This window comes from Rhipicephalus microplus, chromosome X (assembly GCF_043290135.1).
Source record: "Rhipicephalus microplus isolate Deutch F79 chromosome X, USDA_Rmic, whole genome shotgun sequence".
In the NCBI taxonomy this organism is placed as follows: Eukaryota; Metazoa; Arthropoda; class Arachnida; order Ixodida; family Ixodidae; genus Rhipicephalus; species Rhipicephalus microplus.
In genome coordinates, this window is record NC_134710.1 from 90,274,609 (window position 1) to 90,287,526 (window position 12,918).

The window sequence follows — 12,918 nt, forward strand, 5'->3', positions numbered from 1 at the left end:
GATGCATGGCAACAAGTCCTTTTGAACAGGAAACTTCAGCAGAGTCACCAGACACAACACTTTCAATGCATGTGTCGTGGCCACGAACTCGCGAGCAGCCACTGAATACTAGTGCGCTGAAGCAAATGCGGCAAAAGAAAAATAGTGATCATAACTTGTTTTATTGACTATAGTGTGGTGACGTGCGGGAAGTAGAGGGGCCAAAGTGGAGATATTTTTGAGGGTGTCAATACCACAAAGTGCTCGATTGCCCGTGCAAACTTCAAAAATTTTGTTAAGTACTTTCTAAGCCATATTTGCTGTTGTTATTTTGCAGATAATATATGTACATTCCAGGAATCGATCCTGCAGACTATCTTGGTCACGAAATTGTGTCAGTACCCTTTGAAGTTCACTGTTACAATAAGGAAGTAGTGGCACGATTTTGAGTCATCGAAAAAGGGACATTTTTCGTTTCTTTGGTATGCAGTGCCAACACTCTCCACGCACTGGAGTTTGCCAGCATGTTTAAAATATTCTTTTTGTTTTCAAACTTTTTGCCGCTGAGCATCAGAAAGCCAGCCACACCAAAATGGACATTATCCTTACAAGTCAATTCAGTTAAACTCAGTTTGCGAACTCTGTGACCTGCATGCAGCCTGAATCGCAGAAATCGCTGTTAAGGTCACTGGGGACAGTGCACTCATCATTATTTGTGTACCACGAGCAAATGGCCATTCTGCTGCTAACACATCGCGAATTTCTGTTTTCGTGCGACATCACACTAACATGGCATGTCATGAAGAAGCCACTATTTTAGATTGGCAGACTGGGCTTGTTGGTTTAAGATACTTAAAGTTTAAGGCGCGAATACGACATGGACAAAGAGAGACAGTACACACACGGTGCGCCACTTCCAACTAAGATTTATTTCTGAAAGCACAGAACATATATAGACAGCACATGCACTATGCTATCACCGTGCCTCACTGCGCTGTCGCATTCAAGTAGCGTAACTCATTTGGCGATGATGAAATGGAGACTACGCTGATGCATAATCACATAATTCAATTATTCTCTTGGTCTCAATGGTTAGTCGCACTGATTTATCAGGACTTCAGGCGACTACTTTGCAGGTGCTAAAGTCAGGAACGCAATGACCGTCCCGGCAGTAAATCGCAAGGTGGCCTTCTTTGCCATTTCTGACGTTGGTATTACGCTGTCTTAGCCTTTCATTCGGGCATTGCTCGGTAGGGCCTGCGTAACTTTTATCACACGACAAAGGGAACTCGTAGACCACAGGCGTCTGACAGCTTACATACTTGTTCTTGTGGTTCACTTTGCAGGCCGGAGCTTTCCCGAGAAAAGGGTTAGTCATCTTGCAGAGCTTGGAAAGTTTCAACGGGGCAGAAAAGACCACCTTTACATCAACATGTTTGGAAATCTTTTTTCAAATAATTATGGGATACGCGGTGTACATAAGGAATCGCAGAAAGCTTAACATTATTCTGGGGCGGCTCTTGGCTTGGCCCTGCGGCCATGCAGTTTTGGCCGCGCATTCCCCATTTACATTTTCTTGTGGTGCCCTCTGTCATTTCGTTGAGCCAGAGGCTACCAGGTGAAATGGTATTATTAGGACAAAAGGTGTCTTGCTACTTTACCAATAGGGGAGGGCTGCTCCTCAAACTGCGTTTTTTACCCGCACCGCTATGACGTGCTCATGTTGGGGTATCCTGCGCGGTAGTTGGCTGGGATTCGATGTCGTATCGCTAGTGTGTAACGTTGTCGAAGTGGGTGGAGTAACGGCAACGGCATTGCCTTTCCCCTCCCTGGGGCAGAGAAGGGTGGGGAAGCCGCATAAAAATTTGAAACCCAGTGATGGGAAGTGCTGCACCAATTGCTCCAAACTGCTCCAACAAAGAAATGCTGCTCTATGGTGCTCCAAAGTGCAATATTTGCTAGTAACTGCTACAAACCTACTCCGAAATGGTGTAAGCAAACTCAGAACAGTGAAGTTGAACCACGTGACCATCCAGTGAGCCTAAGTGAAACCAAAAGCTAGCTGTATGCACTATAATCCTAGTATGTTATTCAGTGACGTAAATCCAGAAAAATGAGAAGGGGTGCCAAAATCAGGCCATGGTGGCCATTTTGTTTCAATATAGGTTGTATCTTTATTTATATAAGAGTTAAATTCTAGTTTGAAATACAATTTTGGCCCGCAGGGGCGCCTGCGCAAGTAGGCGTTTGGTGTGTAGTGACACCACGGACCCGAGCTAACGGGTGAGTTTTGACTCCCTCCCACGCCTAGCCGTGCGTGGCTTTGCCGTGTCCGGGGAAAAGGGGATCCTGGGGGCTGAGCCGACACTGGGTGCTTGGACCTTTAAGGCCCCCCGGCAGAGGCAACACACCCCTTTGGCCCTGGCTTCACGTAGACGGCACCCCCGGATTGACCCGCCTGGGGGGAATCGGCAGTCGCCTTTTCCTGTCTCCCCCTCACATCTTCGTGTTTTCTCTTACTTCAAATCTTTCCTGTCCTCTACTCTTTTCCGTTGACTTCCGTGTTTCCTGGCGGCAAGGGTTAACCCTGTGTGGCTATCCTACCTTGGATACACCATATTCGGTTATAGTGGTGGTGTACAGCTGGCGTCTGCAGGTCCCGTGCTTACAGACCCTGCAGCATCCCCTTGTAGGACTCCATGGTGGGTGGCTGGCGCCGCTGCCGAAAATAAACTTTTTCTTATGGCTTGTTCCTTCCCCCCACTCCCTGATCGCCCTCAGAAAAGAGGGCGCACCGATGAAGTATTCCAGTTTTTTGGTCACCAGAGAGTATCCTTTCCCCGATTCCACGTTATCCACGCTGACACACCCGGCAAACCAGTGAGAACAATTTCACCTTTTCTTGTTTCGAAGTCTTTGACAGAAATCTTTGGCCCAGGATATAAAGCATCGAGAATGGCAAGTGGTGACCTCCTGTTGGAGCTCCGCGACCAGAAACAATATGAGAAACTGCCTAATCAAGTGAAATTTGGAGATACCAAAATCATAGTAATCCCACACCAAACCATGAACACCACCCGTGGTGTTGTTTCAGATGATGACCTGTTAGGGCTGACTGAGGCTGAACTCCTGGAGGGTTTCAGCGAACAGAATGTCATCAACGTGAAACGAATTAGGATGAGACGTGATGGCAAAGCAGTCCAGACTAAGCACCTAATACTTAGGTTTAATTCAAGTGTACTGCCCGATTCCGTTGAGGCTGGGTACATCAAGCTTCGAGTGAGGCCTTATATTCCAAACCCTTTACGATGTTTCAAATGCCAGCGGTTCGGCCACAGTTCGCAAAACTGCCGAGGCCGCCTAACTTGCGCAAAATGCAGTGCTGATGACCACACATCTGATGCCTGTGAAAACTCTCCTCACTGTGCGAACTGTAATGAGGAGCATGCCGCATACTCACGGTCATGCCCATGCTGGAAAAAAGAAAAGGAAATTATCACAATTAAAGTAAAACAAAACATTTCATTTAGGGAGGCACGAAGGCAGGTGTCCTGCCTACCAGAAACCAGCTTTGCCGAAGTGGCGCGTCAGGGGGCAGCGCCACGACGGCCCCCGGCGCCTGTCTGGCACACGCGTAGTGAGCCAGCGGTGACGCCACCCGCCCCCTCTCGGCGGTTGCAGTAAGTGCTGCTCCGCCATCCAAGAAAGACCCACCAACCTCCGGGCTGGGGGCGGCGATGGTCTCGTCCTTTGAGGCGAGGCCCTCAAAACAAATGCAGCGCTCGCAAGAGCGCGTGTCCAGCGCCTCGCAAGAGGCAATGGACACAACACCGAGCGTGAGGGCGCAGCCAGTGCCTAAGGATCGGCGCTACTCTGTCGACCGATCCAAAAAAGAAAAAATCTCGTGTCGCGGCCCCTGGAAAGGGTCCGTGAGCTTACTTTCCATCCTTGAGCACACAACACAAAACACATCTAAAATGGACACACAAATACTACAGTGGAATGCCAGAGGCCTATTTAATAACCTAGATGATATCAAAGACTTGCTTAATGACTATCAGCCAAAAGTGTTCTGTGTTCAAGAAACTCATTTAAAGTCGACTCATGTGAATTTCTTAAATCGATATGTGGTTTTTCGTAAAGATCGAAATGGTGGCAATTTCTCTTCTGGAGGTGTGGCCATCATTGCACAAAGAAGCGTAGCATGCCAGCACATTGTGCTACAAAGCTCTCTTGAGGTTGTGGCTGTTCGCGCTATTCTATTCAACCGTCTTATATCTATCTGCTCGATCCACATTGCCCCTAACGAACCATTCAATAAAACAGAGTTCGAAAAGCTTAGTGATAAGCTTCCAGAACCATATGTGTTAATTGGAGATTTTAATGCTCACAGTTTGCTATGGGGTGATACCAAATGTGATGCGAGAGGTAGTGCAATAGAAAACTTTCTTCTCGCATCTGGAGCTTGTCTGCTCAATAAGGCAGAGCCAACATACTTCAGTACCACACACAATACATATTCATGCATAGATTTAGCCATTGGGTCACCGTCACTCCTACCTTACTTAGATTGGAAAGTTATTAATAATCCATGTGGAAGTGACCATTTTCCAACTCCTTTAGTAACAAAACAACGGGATGACCGGCCGTCTTATCCCAAAAAGTGGAACTTTCATGTTGCAAACTGGGTGAAATTCAGAGAGCTATGTACACTACACCTCGAAGAGGTAGACCATTTGGAAGTAGAAGAGACGGCCAACTATATTTCTGAATATGTTCTTACTTGTGCAAAGAAGTGCATACCGCAGTCCAGGAATGATGAGGTTAACACAAAGCCATGGTGGAATCGGGAGTGTGAAATTGCTAAAAAACGGCAAAACAAAGCATGGAGGGTTTTTTCTCGCTACCCAACAGCAGAAAACTTGATAACCTTTAAAAGTTGCAAAGCGAATGGCAGGCCTGTTCGCCGTATAGCCAAACGGGAAAGCTGGACACGCTATATATCCTCAATAAACTCCTACACAGACGTCAGCAAGGTTTATAATAGGGTGCATAAACTTAAAGGACAAGCCCCAAATCCCTTCCCTTTGGTGAATGACTGCGGTGATACAATAGAACAGGCAAACGCTCTCGGCGAACACTTTGACAAAATGTTAAGCTCAGAAAACTATACCACTAAGTTCTTACGCCACAAAAGCACAGCTGAAAGTGTACCTCTGTGCCGGAACAAGGCTGTATCAGACGGATACAATAAAGCACTAACACTATATGAACTGAAGCTCGCCCTTGGTTCCTGTGAAAGTTCTGCTCCTGGTTCTGATACAATTACTTATGAAATGATCAGAAATCTCCATGATGAAACCCTGAACTGCCTTTTAGCACTTTACAACAAGATTTTCAATACCGGCAAAATACCCTCTGTTTGGAAAGAGGCAATAGTACTACCAATCCTTAAACAGGGCAAAGATCCCTCTTCGGTAAATAGTTACAGGCCTATCGCCCTCACAAGCTGCCTACTCAAAGTGTTTGAAAAAATGATTAACTGCCGCTTGGTCTACTACTTGGAATACAATGGCATATTGGACCCGTGCCAGTCTGGTTTCCGTACAGCTAGATCCACAACCGACAATCTTGTCCTCCTCGAGTCGTATATACGTGACGCGTTTGTACACAATCAATACTGTCTGTCTGTTTTCTTCGATCTTGAGAAGGCATATGATACTGCCTGGCGATATGGAATTTTGCAAGATCTACTGTCTTTCGGATTATGTGGCAGGTTGATTACCATCTTAAAAGATTACCTGTCTGAAAGGAAGTTCCGTGTAAGAATAGGTACTGTGTTATCGCGCACAAATTCTTCAAGAAAATGGAGTGCCGCAGGGAGGAGTATTAAGCTGCACACTATTTATAGTTAAAATGAACTCTCTTCGCTCTGTTATTCCACCTGCGATATCGTACTCTGTATACGTGGACGACATTCAAATTAGTTTCAAATCGTGTAACTTGACTGTATGCGAACGCCAGATACAGTTAGGTGTTAACCGACTTGCAAAATGGGCTGACGAGAATGGTTTTAAGTTTAACACTGACAAGACTACTAGTGTGCTGTTCTCGAGACGACGAGGTGTGCATCCTGACCCCTGCATACTAATGAATGGACAAAACATAGTCATCGCGAAAGAACAAAAATTCCTCGGTGTAATTTTTGATTCCAAACTCATCTTCATCCAGCACATAAAACAGCTGAAGTTAAAATGTCTCAAGACCATGAACCTTTTAAAGATTTTATCGCATCAGTCGTGGGGGACAGACAGGCACTGTCTCATATCTCTGTTTCGAAGCCTGGTTCTGTCACGCATAGACTATGGATGCATAGTATATCAGTCAGCTTCAAGGACAGCACTGAAAATGTTGGATCCTGTATAACACCTAGGTATCCGGCTGGCACTTGGTGCCTTCCGTACCAGCCCTATTCAAAGCCTTTATGCAGAGTCAGATCAGTGGCCACTAGACAATCAGCGCACGTATCTAGGAGTCAACTATGCAGTTAAGATCATGTCTCTGAAGCAGCGTCCATGTAAAACACTTATGAATGATGTGTCTACTACCCAGTTATACCTAAACCGTCCTTCTATCGCCCCACCGTTTCCATTGGCAATAAGACCTGCAGTAGAAAAACTTGAAAATTTTTTCAATGACTTGGAGGAAAGTGACCATGTCGAACACATCCCTCCCTGGCAGCAATGTCCAGTCACTTGTGACTGGTCTTTCAAAGACATCATAAAGGAAAATTGGAAATAAAGACATTCAAAGACATCATAAAGGAAAGTGGAAATAAAGGAAAAGCAACATTTTTTGGCCCTTGAACACAAATATCGTTCAACCGCGTTCTTCTCTGATGGCTCAAAGTCTCAAACATCTGTATCTTGTGCAGCCTATGGACAAAAGTTCTCGGACACCAGAACCATGCATACACATACCAGCATTTTCACAGCGGAAGCCTATGGTATCCTGCTTATTATACAACACATTAAACAACACAAGATACAAAAGTCTATAGTGTACACAGATTCTTTAAGTGTTGTCAGGGCCCTGTCTTGTGGTAAGTACAGCAAGAACCCTACTTTCAACAAGCTCCTTAACGAAATCTATGCAGCCTACAACCTAAAACTTTCTATTGTTATTTGCTGGGTTCCAGGTCATTCTGGAATTGCGGGCAATGAAATAGTGGACAAGAATGCACGAGAAGCCGCTGGTTGGCAAACCATAGATATAACCTCTGTTTCGGGTGTAGATCTAAAACCTGTTGTACGTAGAGGTCTACGCAACCACTGGCAAGCTGAATGGGACAGAGAAGTCAACAACAAACTCCACCTTGTAAAACCCCAGCTGAGAAAAGTTATCCCCCAAAAACTCAACAGGTTCGCCGAAGTCACTCTAACACGGCTCAGAATAGGCCACACTTATGCCACTCATAAACACCTTTTGACAGGCACTGAGCCACCTACATGTATACACTGTGGAGAGAGTCTAACCGTTGTGCATGTCCTCGTACAATGTCCTGTGCTTCACCAAGCACGACTGACCCATTTCAGGGAGCTCTATCGATATCATATCCCACTTCATCCAGCGCTGTTTTTATCACTTGATGCAGTGGTTGACCTTAAGAGACTTCTTCATTATCTTGGGAAAGTCAAATTTTTAACAATGATATCATTCCATCCTAGCCACCAGGCTGCGCCTCAAGTGTGAGGTACCGCCTGGTGCCTAAAAAGTATGTCTGAGCCTTCGCAGTTCTTGCCCAGGCAAGGACTTCATCTGCGAGAGTCTTGGGCCTTGCAGACTAATTTATCATCACAGACTTCAGCCAACGAAATGAAGGTTTTAGCAAAGTGACATTCCTTTTAAATGCACAGTATTTTAAATGGTTCGTAGATATTTGTTTTAATTTTTAATCATGTTTTAATCATTTGTTTTAATTTTTGAACTAATAACCGAAATGAAACAACACTTGTACTGGCGCTCTTTGGCCTTAGATGCCCTTGCGCCAATAAAACTTAACGTAATAATAAGACATACAATTTTGAACGAGTGTGGGGTTCGAGCTCAAGCAATTGCATTGTTCTGTCTTTTTTTTTAACTTTTTGTGATTTCCATAGTTCCCACTGTAGAGGGGCATTGAACACATGTACGCAGTAAAAGATAAACAGCCCTTAAAAAAGTTGATTGCACTATAGTGAACTGTTATCTCAATTTTAGCGTGCACTAAAACAAAATCTCAAGGGGGGACGCTTCCCAAGGGGGTTCTGAAACCCCCTGACCCCACCCTCCATGATTTATGCCAGTGGTGCTACTATACTGTTTGTATACTAGTTGCGTACTAGTATACTGCATGTTCAATATTAAATATAAATATTTATGAGATGCTTAAATGATGCTTTTGACTTCAGGAGCCGTTAGGAACATGCATCTGCTCCGAAAACGCCAATAGCCACCCCAAACTAGCGCTTCTTTTCTGCTCCGAAGACACTGAAGGCTGCTCTAAAGCACCATTTTTTTTCTGTTCCAGAATATGTTCCTAAAATCAAAATGCTGCTTCCATCACTGGAAGTCTGCTGACAAAGATGTTTTAACCCCTGTAACTTCCTTATTATAGGACGCGTTCGCAAAATGTTTGTGGCAGCATGTTCACATAGCAAAAGTGCACATACGGTATTTGTCTTCATAACCATTTTTGGACCTCAGGGTTGTTTACCAACCCAAGTAATTTTTAGTAATGTTATACCTCTGTCACATGACAACTGCATGTCATTTGCAGATTATGACATTCATCACAAATGTAATTGCGATCTCGCATTCAGAGTCCACATGGCTATGTGAAATGACATTCACAATTGATGTCAATGTTTATCGGCAGCATGCTTTGGTATGAAAAAGTTACAAATCGTGCATCTAATTTGTGTAATATTGTCCGGCTTGTTCAAAATATACTGCTACGCGATAAAACATCAGGAGAAAAAAAATCTTCATACGTATCTTAAGCAAAACTAGCTTAAAGCCGATCATGCCTTACAGTCGACAATATTTGGAACCATGGCGTTCATGAGTTTGTGACCGCAATGAATGATGATTAGTACAAACAAACATTAATTGCTTTCTAGCTTCTCCGAATGAAGCATCAGAACCGACTGAAGTGCCTCAAGCTTGCTGTTGAAAATAAGATCACAGACAGCGAGGAATTTGGAGCTGTGCTTACATGCAGATTTGTTTACGTTGGCGGCTATTTGGGCTTCGACTTTGTAGGCGATCATAAGAGAACTGTGGTGTTTCCCAAGAAAGGATAATTGGTTTGAAAAAACTCTTCTTAAACTGGTGTCCAGCACTTGCATTGTGTATTGTGCTACCAGCATGTCAGTGTCTAAAGCACGGCGCTGCATCAAACAGCGAGCGTTAGTAAACATGTGACAGGAGGCACCATAGCGTCAAGTCGGAGTCTGGAAAAGAGAATATAGCCGCACAAATTTCTTCCACTATCGTGTTGTACATGAAAAAGTTATGGAAAGTTGACCTTCAATAAACATCTGAACATCATTTACACTTGCTTTACCATGTCAATTTTGTAATGTCTTGTCAAGGCGCCTGTTGACGAGATTACACAAGCAGTGCTTCCACGAGTTATGTGAACACATTCAATGGGCGAATGTCGTTAGGTGTGAATGTCATTCACTATGCATCTGTAGCAGCAGCGAAAATGCGATTAATACCCAATATCACTCGTATCGACATTACAGGTGCCATGTGACAAGGATATTATTCAATATATATTCAATGCGTTGTAAGGCACCACAATATTCTCTTTTTAGGGTTCTCGACCCCAGTGCTTTTATTTTGAGCAATAAAATGAAAATGTATAGAATGTGCGTTAGTGCTATTGTAAGAGTTCTTGTAACCAAATTTCTTAACTATTCCTCAAGTATTATGCTGAACTTCTGAGTTCATTTCGTGTAATTTTATTTACTCATGACTGCCCCCTTATACCCGAGTCACACAGGCATTTGGAAGGCTATGAACCAATGGCCTATTGACTGTCAAGCATGAGCATCCACATGCGCGGTTTTGAAGGCCATTGAGTCAATAGTCTATAGAGTCAATGAAGCGCCCCACAACTCCATTGAAACTTCTATGGCTATTGAGTGAAGAAAGCGGAAATAGCCGGAATGTGACAATGTTGATGAGCGGTGACAACGTGGCCACAGTTTTCGCTGCTCGACAACTTGAAAACCAAATATGCATTCATGATTAGTATAAACAATTTATTGAAATGCTTAAACAAAAATAACAGATGAGTGTGTACTTTGAAGTGTATACTATTTTACTTACGATAACATGAAACCAAAAAGAAAGATTAGCAGCGCCACACAACTTTTGTGAGAAATACTGGAGCCACTGAACGGCCGTTGAAAACTGCTGCAGCATTTTGACGGCCATTCAAAAGTGCCTGTGTGACCCAGGTATTATACCTGTGTCACACGGGCACTTGTGAAAGTCAATGGCCATCGAAACACCGCAGCTCAAGATAGAGTTGTCGTGCTGCTATACAGATATTTCAACGACTGTTGAGTGATTCAGGTGTTTCTCGGTAAAATTGTGCAGCACTGCAAATGCGGGTAGTTTTTTTCATGAATCTAACATATAGGAAAAGCAGCATTTTGTGTGTTGTAATGCATGGAAGTTTTTTAGTGCAATTGTTCTGATTACTTGTGGTTAATTGTAGTTGTCTGGTCCTTTGACGTCATTGGCATCGGTTCAAAATGTCCCATTTGTGGCGCATCTTGTGTTGTACATTTACCTTCATTTTGAATAAGTAGAGCACTGCTTTAATAATAATCATGACATTTGAACCATTCTCAAACTGTGACATTAATCTTCCCCTCTGATGTTTCTGTCATTGTTATTTACAACCCAATTTCTTAACTATTCCTCAAGTATTATGCCGAAGTTCGAAGTTCATGTAATTTTATTCACTTATGACTGCCCCCTTATAGCCCTGTCACACAGGCATTTGGGAGGCTATGAACCGATGGCCTGTTGACTCAACTGTCAAGCATGAGCATCCACATGGGCTATTTTGAAGGCTATCGAGTCGGCACTCTATTGAGTCAATGAAGCACCCCAGAACACTATTAAAACTTCTATGGCTCTGAAACTTTTGTTTAGGCCTTTAAAAAAAAAGTGCTGCTAGTGGTGACTTTATCCATCCCACCAGCATGGCATTTAAAAAAATAAGATTTAGACATCTGATTTGGTGCTTTCTAGTGCGGCATGAAAGCGTGAAACTTTGAATGTTGTGTAGTATGTATAAACACCTGTAATTTTTGTGTTACTCAATTTTTTCATGGGATATGAAAGAATGCATGTGGTTTACAGATCTGACCAAGTTAAAGGTGCTGTTATTGGCATCGACTTGGGCACCACCAACTCGTGTGTGGCAGTCATGGAGGGAAAGACACCAAAGGTCATTGAAAACTCTGAAGGATCTCGGACTACGCCATCAGTAGTGGCATTTACAGCTGATGGAGAACGGCTAGTAGGCATGCCTGCCAAGCGTCAAGCTGTGACCAATGCAGCTAATACACTTTCAGCCACCAAGCGACTGATTGGTCGAAAGTTTGAAGACCCTGAAGTCAAGAAAGACATGTGAGTGCTTATGATATTTCTTGAACTGAACAGCTTGTTGCACATTCTAAACTTATGTTTTTTCACTAGGCAAACTCAGTCCTATAAAATTGTGCGAGCTTCCAATGGAGATGCCTGGGTTGAGGCGCATGGAAAGATGTACTCCCCCAGCCAGATTGGGGCGTTTGTGCTCATGAAAATGAAAGAAACGGCAGGTCAGTTACAAAATTCTTGTCCTTGTATTACATTGTATGGTTTCACTGGAAATGCAATAAATATATGTTATGTTCCAGAGGGTTATTTGGGCCATAATGTTAAGAATGCAGTCATTACTGTTCCTGCATACTTCAATGATTCCCAACGACAGGCAAGTGTTCAGTAATACTTTGTGTTCTTGACTTGGCAATGTGCAACTTGTGCTTAATCTGTCAGTTACAAATTATGAAAATCCACTTTGTAGGCAACGAAAGATGCAGGCCAGATTGCAGGCCTTAATGTTCTTAGAGTCATCAATGAGCCAACTGCTGCAGCTTTGGCTTATGGCATGGACAAGACTGATGACAAAATGTGAGCTCTTTTTTTTTTGTGTGTGAATGTCTTGACATTCATCAGTTTTGTTTCTCTGTTAATGTAGTTTGAGCTGTGATGTCAAATTTTTCGTCTCCTAACGAATTCTATTTGAGGAGAACACGGACTGAGCTCAGTGTATGCTAAGCACAGTTGAACCCCTTCATAAGAAACACTTCGGTACAAGAGAAACCAGTGCACCTACATTGAAAGAATGGTTGATCAGAAAATGCGAGCGTGATCCCTTGTATACAAGAAACACATTGTATAAGAGGCAGGAACTGCTCCCTGGTGATGCCTCTTATAAAAAGGGCTCAACTTTATTGCATTACGAGGCTTATAAGTGGTACACACTGCATTGCAAAGCTCTGTAGCATAGGAATTTGCAGTGCTACTCATATACTGTTGGTATTACTCGTGTAGTGAGCCTAAACAATTTTGTTTGAATTATGGTTGTTCTTTCCCTAGCATTGCTGTTTATGACTTGGGAGGAGGCACTTTTGACATCTCAGTGCTTGAAATCCAGAAGGGAGTCTTCGAAGTGAAGTCAACTAATGGTGACACATTCCTTGGCGGAGAGGACTTCGATAATGCTCTTGTCAAGTTTCTTGTGCAAGAGTTCAAGCGTGAGGTAGCCCTGTTCTGGTTCATATGACCTAAATGTTTCAATTTCGATTGTACTTATCAGTACTTCAT

At 43.4% G+C, this 12,918-nt stretch overlaps 1 protein-coding gene across 1 annotated transcript in view; it reads left to right on the forward strand.

Moving 5' to 3' along the window:
• The window catches only part of Hsc70-5 (Heat shock protein 70 cognate 5), an 83,197-nt gene that overhangs the window by 4,982 nt on the left and 65,297 nt on the right, over positions 1-12,918 (forward strand). Inside the window, exons 3-7 of the mRNA XM_037427397.2 lie at positions 11,407-11,676; positions 11,746-11,870; positions 11,949-12,022; positions 12,116-12,222; positions 12,691-12,853. Coding sequence (XP_037283294.1) covers positions 11,407-11,676; positions 11,746-11,870; positions 11,949-12,022; positions 12,116-12,222; positions 12,691-12,853 — 739 coding nt within the window. The remainder of the gene's footprint in view (positions 1-11,406; positions 11,677-11,745; positions 11,871-11,948; positions 12,023-12,115; positions 12,223-12,690; positions 12,854-12,918) is intronic.